The sequence below is a fragment of the Montipora capricornis genome, chromosome 2 (genome assembly GCF_036669925.1).
Source record: "Montipora capricornis isolate CH-2021 chromosome 2, ASM3666992v2, whole genome shotgun sequence".
NCBI lineage: Eukaryota > Metazoa > Cnidaria > Anthozoa > Scleractinia > Acroporidae > Montipora > Montipora capricornis.
In genome coordinates, this window is record NC_090884.1 from 38,979,282 (window position 1) to 38,991,781 (window position 12,500).

At 40.3% G+C, this 12,500-nt stretch overlaps 4 protein-coding genes across 5 annotated transcripts in view; 2 read left to right on the plus strand and 2 right to left on the minus strand.

Annotated features, from left to right (window-relative positions):
- Nucleotides 1–1,163, minus strand: part of LOC138020921 (procollagen galactosyltransferase 1-like) — a 15,834-nt gene extending 14,671 nt beyond the window's left edge. Inside the window, exon 1 of the mRNA XM_068867817.1 lies at nucleotides 901–1,163. Coding sequence (XP_068723918.1) covers nucleotides 901–1,130 — 230 coding nt within the window. The 5' untranslated portion in view covers nucleotides 1,131–1,163. The remainder of the gene's footprint in view (nucleotides 1–900) is intronic.
- Nucleotides 1–12,500, plus strand: part of LOC138020831 (E3 ubiquitin-protein ligase rnf213-alpha-like) — a 500,094-nt gene that overhangs the window by 423,626 nt on the left and 63,968 nt on the right.
- Nucleotides 4,426–9,750, minus strand: LOC138020930 (uncharacterized). Its single transcript, XM_068867822.1, has 5 exons — nucleotides 9,461–9,750; nucleotides 8,571–8,732; nucleotides 6,829–7,023; nucleotides 5,843–5,997; nucleotides 4,426–5,657 (listed from the first exon to the last, which is right to left on the minus strand). The coding sequence occupies exons 1-5, from the start codon at nucleotides 9,546–9,548 to the stop codon at nucleotides 4,677–4,679; spliced, it is 1,581 nt and encodes a 526-aa protein (XP_068723923.1). The 5' UTR covers nucleotides 9,549–9,750; the 3' UTR covers nucleotides 4,426–4,676.
- LOC138020858 (uncharacterized) overlaps nucleotides 11,461–12,500 on the plus strand; it is a 17,736-nt gene continuing 16,696 nt past the window's right edge. For both annotated transcript variants that reach the window (XM_068867770.1, XM_068867773.1), the window contains exons 1-2: nucleotides 11,461–11,600; nucleotides 11,914–12,002. In XM_068867770.1, the coding sequence (XP_068723871.1) occupies nucleotides 11,939–12,002 (64 nt within the window). In that variant the 5' untranslated portion in view covers nucleotides 11,461–11,600; nucleotides 11,914–11,938. The remainder of the gene's footprint in view (nucleotides 11,601–11,913; nucleotides 12,003–12,500) is intronic.

Consider the following 12,500-nt stretch of genomic DNA (forward strand, 5'->3'; position numbering starts at 1 on the left):
GCTTGATCAAAGACTTGGTAATTAACACTACTAGTACATATACCAAAACCAAGTTCCCCACTTTAAAATGTACTCTGTGGCCCCTGCATGGACACATTATGTGGGACAGAAATGCTTCTTGAACAGAATTTTTCACTTGACCTTATTTCTAGGACTAATTCAACAAATTTTCCCTCCACCCTGGAGCCCCCCATTCAATGTTCTGGCCAGATCGGTCAGGAGTCATGCTGTGTGGAAAATCTCACATCTTAGCCCAACATTGAATGGAAGGGAAGGAAAGTTGAAAACCGTAAAATTGTTTCATTTGAATGTAAGTGTCCCAAATTAATTTGTCACTGATTGTGGTAAACGCTACATTGTACCCAGCCCTCCCTCTCCCTTGACCCAGTCAAGGACTTCTGCTTATTATATAATTAATTAAAATACCGAATACTGTCACCTTTAATCTTATTTTAATTTGATCGACAGCATCATAAAAACCCGCACTCATGTTTTCAATAAAATTTCATTTGTATTCTTCCGTGCAAAAAACATATTCTATAAAGAAACAAAAACTTTACGCAGTGGTAGCATTTTAGGAATGTCAGAACAGTCGTTGAATTGTTGTTTAATACGCTTCGTTGTTAGATAGATTTTTAACGCAGATCACTAAGAATAAAAACACAATTCCTCGATTTAATATTTACGCTAAACACAAAGTCGGTCACTCATAGCGACGAAGATGTATATAGTCCGAGATTTTCAGCCAAAATCAGCCTCCAAGATCATCACTCAACGTGTTTTTGTAACAATTTTAAAAATTAAGAATCATGCATATCTACCTTTATAAATAAAATAATAATTTTTGAAATCTCTGAATAGATTAATTAAAAACAAAAATCCCACTGGAAGCCCACTTACCAGACAGATATTCGACTTTTCGGATAATCCAAATTTTCTATATAACCTAACCAATTCGGAAGAAGATGTGCTGCATTACGAGCGATGATCGCAAGAAAGACACTGGGTTCCTTCGGTTCCGATTCTTTTGAAACATCATTAATTTGTTCAGAGACCTGAGGCTCCGCAAAAAACATATTAAGAGTTGTGAAAAAAAGTGTTACTGCGAATAAATACCGACACACAGCCATGACTGTTCTCAATGACTGAAATCCTTCACAGACCATCGTGCTTTGCAAAAGAAATGTCTACAGGAAATAAAAATGCCTCCAGTGTCAGGTTACAAATTGCACAGTTTTTGCCGAATAAAAAATAGCAAATGGGCCCATATTGTCTGCCTTAAATCAAGATATAAAGGAAGGCTCTTCTTTAAGTGGTGACTTGGTTTTATTTAGTGCTTATATTAGACAAAACATCCAAAGAAGGAAAGAAAATTCTGCAAGGGCCGTGATGGAGATGAAGCCATGTCATTTTAAACACCGGAAGTGACGATAAATCTCTTTTCATAGTGCAATTCCCAAAAGGCCTGGGTTTCCCCGTATTTTCGGCAGCTTCTGCAAATTACTTAAAACAAAAGGAACAAAAGACAGAAAACAAAACAACTCCAATAAAGACTAATCCCAAGTGACCAAAAACACAATGCTTTCCGGTACCTGCAGAAAGACCCGTATTTTATATATTCCTTTTATCGGTTGGCCCTTCGTCTCAGTTAGAATAGTTCATCTATTGAGTGCTTCTTTTCTGATGATGATTGAGACAGCCGTAATGGGTTACCTGAGCTTTCCTCATTTCCCTAAGAGAGTTCGATTCTTAAGAAACAATCGACAGAAGAATCCATTAAAAAAATGTGTGCAGTTACACCATCGTGACCTTCTTAACTGTGACTGAAAACAGTCGGTTGCCGGTCATTATCGTTCGGTGAACGGAAGTCTGACAATTTCCGCTTGGGGTATTTGTGTGGGGTCGCATCATCAGATCGAGCTCGGACTCTTTCATGCCATCATCCATCACGGTCGTGCATCAAGGTCGGTAGGTATTCAGGGAGGCATCGAGTATCCCTACATAATTCGTCAATGTATGTTATTTTTGGGCGACCCACCTGAGTTTGATGACCATGGTGGGGCGTCCAGAGTAGCAGGTCACTGGCAAGTTCTTGTTTAGCTCGCCATATCCGGCAAAACGCATTCTGCGTTCCCGGAAAATGATTGACATGTCTGGGATTGGTCCATAAACCTGTGCTTTGGTGGGTCTCGTCTCCTAGAGATCTCAGCATCCAAATGTATGTGCCGTCCGTTTAGATTAAAGAGCCTTAGCTTGGTAAGTGTCTACATCTACATCTTCATGTCCCAGCACTCAGCAAAGCCCCTTTTTGACTTAAGGCAAACCACGAGACTGGCTCTCATCAAATGGCTGAAGCGCGGCCGGAGGAAAAAGTGAAAAGAAAATTTCTAGCCAGACTCTAAGGAGTAGCCCTGGTGTGTGCTGCTAGCGTAGACTTTTGATTTCTGAACAAGTTTTTATCATAGAAAATTCGCGACAAAGTCGTGGTTTTGTCGCTGTTATTCCTCGTAGCAAGAACTGGCCTTTCGTAATTTTTCCTGTCAAGGGAACGCTATAATGTAAATAGGAGAATTCTGAAATTTACGTTTGCAGATTACTAAAGTCAAACTCTACATCTCTATAAGCAATAAGCGCATTAAAAATTCCCTCATATTACTGTTTTAAAAAACTGTCTTTTAATGATTTCCCTGCTACTGTATGTGAAGAATATTAAGTTTTTCTCCAGTTACAGTCTCAATTCTTTTTTTTTCATTGTACTTAGCAGCCAAGCTGTGGAATGCGCTACCTGATTTTATCCGTTCCACTGAGATGACAGGTTTTAAAATGAGAATCCAGGACCGCGCGCATTTTGTACAGCCGCTTTTCTTTGAATGAGTGTTACTTGAAATACGCGTCTCTCGCCCGTCTATATACGGGACGAATTAAAGGACGAACTAAAAGGCGCATTAAATTAAATCGCCCAAAGTCGCCCAGACGTATCATACATCTCTAGTGTAAAAACGGCCATCAAGAGAAACGCCTTTTCATGGTCACCATTTGACCCTTGCAGCATTTTACTTAATGACCTAGCAGAAAGATCTGAACGGGAGAAAAAATAACGCGCCTGGAAGCTGGGGAGAAGGGAAGCGCACGAGGCCCCCCAAAAACTCCTTTTTCTTTTTTGTTCTGCTGAAAAGAGCCCCTGTGGAGGAGGATGAGAAGAGGGTAACCTATCAGCTAGAGTAAGTTGCACTATATGATAAGACCCTTGTATTGCAGGCAAAATGCTTTCAGAATTGTTTTCTTCGTCAGCTAGCTGACTCTGTGGAGGACATCGGCTTTGCTATGGCTGGCTGCTCCTAAGATTACAAACGTATTGCCTATCTTCCTAATGTAATAATATTCACCCTACCATTAAGTTAACCACGTTTCACTCATTTTAATGAGTGTTAAAACACTCATTTTATTTCTAGACGTCAAAGTGTCTCTCAAGGTGACAATCATAACTATAGATGTCCACAAGCACCCACAACTCCTTCATTTTCAAGGCACCTCAAAAATACTAAACGCGGTATTCCATTCTCCCATTAGCTCTCGTCATCTTACTGTACCATATGTTCTTTAATCGAGCCTGACTTTTAATTCTCCAAAAATTTGAACTCAATGATACAATGTTTCGGAAAACATGGTTGCAATTAAGTTCTCTTTACAAGAACAAGAAGTACAACTTGTTCACACAATCAAATCGGTGTCAAAAGACGCACTGAAATCTAGCCTGCGAGCAAGCCTTCTCTTCCCGCTGAGAGAGAGTATTCTTGTAGACAAACCGAAACACTGACTTACAAAGGTAGCCACTTCTCTCCTGCTGTCACGTATAACCCTGCCCTTTGCTCTTTGTTAGATATTTTGATAACAAAAAATAATAATAAAAAAAAAAATAATAAATAAATAAATTCTGCATTACCACTTTCTCCTAACGTTGCACCAAAATGCGGTCCATATTTACCCGTCTTTTTGCCTTTCGAGAAACCGAAAACCTCACCGGATACACTGACTCCAGCGGAACTGTCATCCCACAACTGACGCCCACCGGAATAGCCTGCGAACAGCAGACGCATTTCCGGTCGTCGCTTCTCTGCCTTCGGAGGCAGAGAAGCGACGACCGGAAATGCGTCTGCTGTTCGCAGGCTACCACCGGAAGGAATATTTTAAATGCGGAAACATCTGTCTCACATCTTATCACTGATAAGCGAGCTACATATATCTGACTTTACAGAATACCAGACAAAACCTTGTTCACTTTAACTTTAATTAACAGTCAAAAAAAATTTATGTACAAGATACATTGTTGACGTTGCAAAAAAAATATACACAGGAAAGGTAAATTGAGGACTGACATACACAGAACGCTGACAGTCTCATTCGTTTCAGCAGTTTCGGTCCGTTTTCATTCCAGTGGTATTTCACCCCAAGCCAAGATCTCATCCAACTAGAATTCGCACACTCGTCTTGAAATACTTTTCGCAAAGGCCGGCAGGTGTTTCTCACTGACAGACAAACCAGCGTGTGTATCCTGCATTAGGCATACATATATTTATTACTTATTTAACTTTCCCTATTATTGTCTTTTCCATATAATCGTAATGGATTTAATTTTTTTTAATGGTCCACGTAAAATCAGATTACCTTCAAGCCCATCAACTGGATAAAATTTTTAATTCTCCGCGTAATTTTTCCAACATTTCTAGTTTCAATAATTTCTGGACAGCTCTATGAAGCAATCTACTCTCGTTCATTTTCTTTCCAGATGCTAAGCCCTTTGATGAAATTGACTGGTTGTTGTTAAAACTATAGTTTCTCGTGGCATTTTCAGAGGTGTTATTTCTATTTGGGGTCAGGACAAATTGACGCCGCTTTTCCAAACCAAACATCTCATCGTCGTCGTCATCATCATCATCATCATCGTTGTCATCGAATAAATCATCATCCTCGTGTCTATCCATCATTTGTTGTCGCGCCATCAACATCATTTCCTCTTGTATCTTCTGCTGCTCATATCTGCTCTGCATCTCCCTGTGCTCCATATGATTCAATACTTGCTTGAGTTGAGTGGCAAGCACGCGAGCCAGGCTTTTCCAGTCATTGGAATCACCTGCGCTAATAACAGCGTAGTTTGGGGCATTTTCGTCATTACTTATCTGCCGTCCAATCTGTTGCGAGAGGGCTTGAGCCTTAGCGGCTGCGCGGTCCTGGCTTTTCGATTGAGCGTCGATTGCACTTTGAATTCCCGCCACTTGATTATCTAAACCTCGTGACTTAGAGTCAGCAGGGAAATCGTGGGTTACCTGTGAAACACGCCTATCATGCATGCGGCCGCGTCGAGATTCTGAGTTCCCAAAAAGTTTCATGACCTTTTTTACCGCATTTGCAGCTTCCTTTATCTTTGCTTCTTCTTCGTATGATCTGTCTTTAAACTCTTCATTTTCATGGAGCAAAAAATTATTTGGATCGGGAAGCCCTTCTTGGGTTCCATCTGTTTTGTAACTTACTCCAATGGTCTTTGGGGAGCTCTCCATCTTGACCGTAGCTTCTCCGGTTCCAGGCTTCTCGTCAATGGTGACTGTCACTTGCTTTCCTTTGGGAAGAGGTAGAGCAGGTTTCTTTATTTGGGGATTTGGCTGGTAGGTGCAAAGAAAAACGTTATATAAGCAAAAAAAGTAAATGAAATTACTGACCATTGCAAAAATATATTAAATGAATTCTGGCAAGGTGCTGTATTTTTATTTTCATGGTATTAGAGGTAGGTTTTCCTCCTTCTTGCACTGAAGTAACTCTGTATTGCCACTTTTCACCCTTTGCTCACCTGTGTTTTGCCACTTATGGTAGGACGTGCTCCTTGAAATTCAACTTGTTTTGTTTTTGTTGAAGCAGTCTGAGGTGTTGGCAGCTGTTCTTTTATGTTCGACTGTAAAGTCGCATTTACGGACTTCTTAAGTTCCCCAAGAACGGTTGGAGGCACTAAAAAGAGGCAGAGGGCCAAAGTTTAGTTTGAAATGCCGTCTTGAGATCGATATGTAGAGCCTTTAAGTTTTATTGCGTTTTTTGCTCTTTCGTCTACTCATAGTTAGTCTATGGTCTACTGTAAAAACCCCTGGGGAGTGGTCAGTGGAGGTACTATGTTGCATTGAATGTTTAGTAATATAAAAAGGGGAAAGCTTTGTAAGAGAGAAGTTCAGGTCGTACATAAAGTCAATCGAGGTTCAGTTAGTAGCACTTTATGTGCTTTTCCAGAAAAAAACTTGATATCTCGATCCGTTATATAAAGGGCCTGGGACCATCCTTGAACGACTGCTCGAACTAATCAGAGGCAGCCTTCTATTATTGGCATCGGCGGTTCGTTTTCCGCCCCTCAATGGGAATGAAGAAACTTGCTACAAGATTTGCAAGTGTGGAGGATGGGGTCGACAACAAGCCAAAGGTAACATTCTATAACCCAACCTAAAGTAGTGTGAAGAGCTTTACATTCAATAGTTTACAAAATTTGAAACTCTTAATTATCTCAAACACAAAATAGGAACTCGAAGGAATGTTTTGAATCCTTTAGAGATTTAGATAGTATTCACGTGGATGTTTATGAAAGACTGTACAAAGGAGAAAATTGGTCAAACAAGCAACATGAAGAATTATATTTCGAAGTCTCTCGTTCAGAGTTCAAAGGGAAATAATGCAAATTTTAGTGTTCATTAAGGTAAGAAGCAGGATAAAGGGACAACTTGTCGTCCGAGATGTTTAAGTCGGTTCTTCGAGCCTCGTAGCAAGACGTCCCAATTGGGCCATGATGATATATACCCTCATTCAGTTGAGTTGCGATGGCATTGGCTGCGTCGTCTACTTGTGGTGCTATCTCTTTTCCAAGAACTTGTACCACTGGCCCTTCTTGTCGCTTTCGTGAGTTCTTCGCGCGTGCACTTTCCTGTTGATAAGTTGATTCTCTTACTCGACCCCAAACTCTATCGATCACCTCCCATTGCTTTTGCCCGGGAACTAAAGGTTAAAAATATATTCACCAATATTATGCTTTTGTTAGGTAATAACAGTCGTCATTGCTAGCCATGTAATATTGTCTTCCATTAATTCAATAGTTTTCTCATCTTAACGAGTTTGACACGATATAGTCAGCTTAATTATTGTTTAATAGTTCCTCTACAAATTGAAACCAAAACTACATTTTTAGTTTTTTTTTCGTTGATTTGAATGGGAAAGGAAGAAGTACAGGTCACAAGTTTGATAGAGTAGTTTTGTTATCAAATTGTCCTATTTGTTTCTTTAATTAAGCCCGCTACATGGTATTTCTTCAACTCTTTCCTTACGTACACGGCGGGCTTAATGGAAGTAAATAGTAGTGGACATTTGACGCGAAAAAATAACGGTTTTGGAAATCCACTTTGTTTCTCTATACGTCGCGTTCTTGTGGAAAGAAACTCCTTTGCTAATCACCTTCAAGTTAACCAATCAAAACGCGCGAAAAGCACCATTCACATGTTATGACAGAAGCATAAGAAAAGTTTTTCTCGTTCGAGTAGCCCTCCTTAATGTCTTTATGTCAACTGATCTCGCGATGGTGTGGAATTCAGACTTGTAGAAAAACAAGAAAATAAGTGTTGACTATTCCTGTTTACAGTGTTTACACAGCGACAAGAGATTACAAGTCGACTGCTGATAACAAGGGGCAGGAGCTCATCAAGGGGAACCTCTACCCCTACCCCCCACCTCACTTGGCCAAGAGTCAACCCTTTCTCGAGTAGATTTACTTGAACACCCCCCCTCCCTTGGGAAATTCAGCATGCCCACTGTTGTAAAACCCAAACGGAACAGAGCTATCTCAGCCTCCCGGAAAAAAAACTGTTCCTAAAAATAACTTTTTTCGGGAAAGGGTTGACTCAAGGAACTAGTGGAGATAGAGGCTCCTCTTGATGAGCTCCTGGAAGGGTTAAGTTGGCCAACGACAACATTAACTAAAAGTAGTTAACTACTGTAGCTATCTATGAAGTAGTCAGCTAAGCTCATGGCCTTGAAGCGTTTAACTATGGTTCAGAGATAAAGGTTTTTTTAGTTTAAAAATTTCCTTATTTGGATGTAACGTAGCTTATGCATTTTCCCGTGCGTGCAGCTTCGATCTTGTTTTTCTCCATATTTGGGCATAAAATTGGTATTCTATAAACCCCAGCTCTGTTCCGAGGAAAAGGTTTGCAAGTTGAGGGCTTCAAAGTCATGTGCTTCTAGTTTAGACAATAGAGCAACGGTAATCTATTCTTTGTATGGGCCCATTGTCATGACTACGGCTAACAGTCAGGCTGATTTCTTGGGATTCCTACAACTACAAATTACCGTTTGATAGATAAACATCTATCAAGAAAGAATTTGGACAATCCCCCCCCCCCCTCCCCCTTCAGTCTCTGAAGTGAAAAACGTACACGGCAAGCGATCTCCAATAAAACGAGAAGAAGGTATTGACCACCAGGCCCACGTCTTAATGCAATTTTCTTCCAAAGCCCTCTCTGCTAGCATGTAAGGGATGATTTGTTACTTACAACAATACTGACAGGTCCTGTTGCATACATGTTGCATTTGTCGTCGATATTTGAAGCAAAAGCCCATATCTTTCCACACATGACACTTATTTAGCACAACCTTGAAGTCTCTGCAATCGTGATTTATTTTGGAAATAAACTGTCTCGTGACTCCTTGGGTATCTGTCAAAGATACAGGTAATAGATAAGACTACTACTTGAAACTGTGACGAGTCCGCACTAGGCAAAAATGCGTTTGTGCATCAAACGTTTTCGTAACCTTTTTTCCTGAAGAAAAAACTTGAATGAGCACCGTGGAAATATTAATTATTACACATTTGGTTGGCAAGAAAACAAATTACTTAAACCTCAATTTTACCTCAAATTAAGAAAGTGCCGTCTCTATAGTACCTCTCTGAAAAATGTCATCGATAATTTTTAACTCAGCTAGTATTTGAGCTAATTTGAATTACCCACAAAAAGTTATAGAAAATACAAGATGACTTATGATGGAAGCTCTATGGAGCGTTTTCACTCACGTGACCAGCAGCCATAATGGATTACTGAAACAAAGAAAATATTTGCATAAAATAGAGTTCAAATCCCTGGGGATGAATTTGGTACACCATCATGTCCGCCATTCCTTTGTTTTGGAATACCAACATGGCGGTCGTGACGTCACGTGAAAACGCTCTATAGAAAAGGAGAAAATGATGGTTTGTAACTTTATGATTGAAAACCTGGCCCAGGTTGTTCAAAGCACAATAGCGCAACCCAGAATAAAAAGGCTTGATCCAGCGGATGGGTGCCGTGGAGAACACTTGAATTATCCATTATATAGTTATTCGGAGGTTACCGCTTAATTCCGATCATTTGAACAATTGAGGCCTCGAAGACAAGGCATTAATTACCCAAATTTCCATAGGCAAGAACAGCACAGACGAGAAGAAAGGGAGCCAGAAATCTCTGCCAATTATCTCCGTTTTGTAGTGTTCCCATGAGGTTTTTACTTCCACGGCATTCCTTTAGAAATAGTGTTCGCCGAAATTTTGACAGCAGAATTGATTACCTCTACCAGGGATTCCAAGAGGTTACACCGAAGAGAGTTTTAGTATTGTGGGAGATTCCATGGCGTGAGCAAAGGCAGCCTTCTTCAAGTTATGTTTTGTCAGATATCATCGAACGCACTAAACTCAGTTCAAGACTGAGCCGGCATATTCCACCAAGTTACTGAATCCCTTGAAGGCCTGTTTGGTTTTTAACTTAATAATTCATAAGGCGAAGTTACAATACTTGTTAATTGCACTTAGGGCAAGGAGGAACGGAACCATTGACTGGTTTTGTTTATGAGTGGAGGGTTGGCTGCGCTGCCTGAATGCACACCTCTCGAAACTTGTTGAACTTTTAACTAAAAGTGAATGCGCCACTATGCTTGGATGAGAGATAGGGCCTCTTCTTAGGCCCCATCCGCGCTTACCCAGATAAACTTATAGTGTCACATAGATGCGAAAAAGCCGTTTTCGCACAGAGTAGATTGACTGAAATTTTTCTGACTCATCAATGCCGGGAAATTTGACCACTAAATGTATCGTAGATCGTGCTCAAGCACTGTTCAAGCTTTCGATATCCACCACATCATCAAGCCCTTTCCATTTAATTTAGTGGAAAACAAATGTGTCTTCAGGCTTTTTTCGGATTCACTTGAACGAGACCATTGAAAGTTAATTCAAAAGTTTAACTTGCGTTTTCCAACTTGGCCGACGTGTCAAATGTAACGGTGCTATAATTTATAAAACCAATACTGGTGTATGAAATACTTAATAAGGTTCCAGCGTTGCGTCGTTTCATCACACTAACTTGCAAGGGTTGAAACAAACATTTGCTGATCCTACAAAACGTTTCCATGTGGATGTATTCGACCTCACCAAGAAAAGCCGAGAAAGGCAGGCGAAAAAGTAGGGGTACATGAAAGCGGAGAAGAAAGATAGCTCACGAAAATGGTCGGGAAAGGAACATCAAATTTATGGCTATGAGCTAAGTTCATGAGAACTATTGCCTGGAACTTAAATGCCATAATAAGCGTTTCTTAAGGTTTTCCGGTTCACGAGCTTGAAGAAGAGGTTATGGGCAAGAGAACAGGCACGGAGAAAGAGTGACATGTCGGGATAGGAATTGATGGGAGGGTACATGGAAGGGGATTTAGGAGGAAGTGTTGGAAGGGAAGGGGGATATATATTATGAATTTTGTACACTTCGCTATCTACATTGAGAGAATCCTGCCCTGGCTTCATGACAGTAACATCTTAAGACTAAACATATGATGAAACAGCTTGGACTTCGTTGTCCCAATCACATCACACTATGAGCCCGTAACATCTTCCGCACTAGCTTCTTTGTACATTAACTCGGAAGTAAACTAAAGGACCATTTTTGGACTGAAATTTTGCGCCCAAAAGAAACAAGGAGAAGTATTTATCCTGTCAAATGACTTTGTTTCGAGGATTACGAAGGAAGCTGCCAGCATATGCAGCAGGAATGTTTTTTTTCTCATTCATTTCTTTGTAAAATAACCTAGTCTACTCCTGGACAAGTACTTGTGCACATGTTATTGAAAGCAGATTTTTTTACAAAGTAACACACCCGGACAAAACAAGGCCATAGCACGTTGAGAGTTGACAGGATAGCCCTTTGATGGTCCTGCATGAGGTGACAAGGAAAGCGGTCACCTATCCATTTGAAATACTTGTACAAAACAAATTCATGCCCGCTTGAAAAAGTTCGGTCGAATCCGTGAGAGCATCTATCGCTTGTGCGGTTGTTAATGACGGGTTCATTATACGCACAGACTCGAGACCATTTCAAGAGCTAACCTGTTGATGGTAAATTAATAATGAGAAACAACTACTCAACTGAAAACTTAAAAATGTTTGAACTGTTGAGTTGAAAACTGCGTTTCACGTTAATGTTTCTTGGTTGTTTTCGAAATGGTGTCGTCGATCCATTGGTCAAAATATTGGATTTAGAAATTACGATGAAGCGCAAGGACAAATGGTGAGGGAAAGATTTGTCATTTCTCATTGCCGTTCTGTTTTTAAAATAAACTTATTTCTGACCAATTACACACCGACTGGAAATATCCTTTGCATGTAAATTGAAACTGAAGTTCCTCCAATCGTCGAAGGGATAATGCACTGCTTTGATCCACCGGATAAATCACCACCCATTTGATATGTCAATTTGACAACCGGTTTTAACATTGGATGTGGGTTTATGAAGTGATCCACCTTTTCATCAGTCAAAGAACGATGAAGAGCAATGGAGGACTCTTATAGCTTAATTCATGTTTTTTTTTTGTTGTGCTCAGAATCCTAGTTTGATGTTCAAGAGAAATGTTGTCAACTATCTTCACCGTCACCATCGTTTCTTTGATGATAAAGCACAAAGCAGCTGCAGGTAATAAGTTTTATTACCACTACCAACCCACCAGAACGTTAGATTCCTCTTCAAAATGGAATTGTAAGAGAATTCAGCTTTAAGGTTTTAAGTTAGAAAAAGGATCTCCTCGCAAGTACGTACCTCCGCCGATTTGGAGGAGATCAATTGACTGCTATCAGTTGTCCTGGTTCTATTTTTTATTTGAAAAATTACTTTGTACTCCTTGATTACATTTTCTTCTCCGAAAGTCTACATTTATGAATGAACACATTCATTGGCTTAATTTGTTTTTCATGTCAGTATCAAACATTTGCCAATTTGTCCCCATACTGGCTCTTGTTGCCCCCGCAGGGTTTTGGCACAGAGGCCAAAACCAGAGGAGGCAACCTAGAAGTCCCCACGTAAAAGGGATAAATGTATGAATTGAGATACTGCTGGAGTAACCAATCTCGATTTGCTCAACCAGGCGCGCAAGGCGGTATCGGTATTGCTTAAACGGGCGCAGCACGAGTGGTG

Coding starts and splice junctions, on each gene's coding strand:
- LOC138020930 (XM_068867822.1), bottom strand. CDS start 9,548: ATGGGAACACTACAAAACGGAGATAATTGGCAGAGATTTCTGGCTCCC. Junction 7,024..8,570: donor CAGGACCTGTCAGTATTGTT/GTAAGTAACAAA, acceptor TTTAACCTTTAG/TTCCCGGGCAAAAGCAATGG. Junction 5,658..5,842: donor CCATAAGTGGCAAAACACAG/GTGAGCAAAGGG, acceptor TGCACCTACCAG/CCAAATCCCCAAATAAAGAA.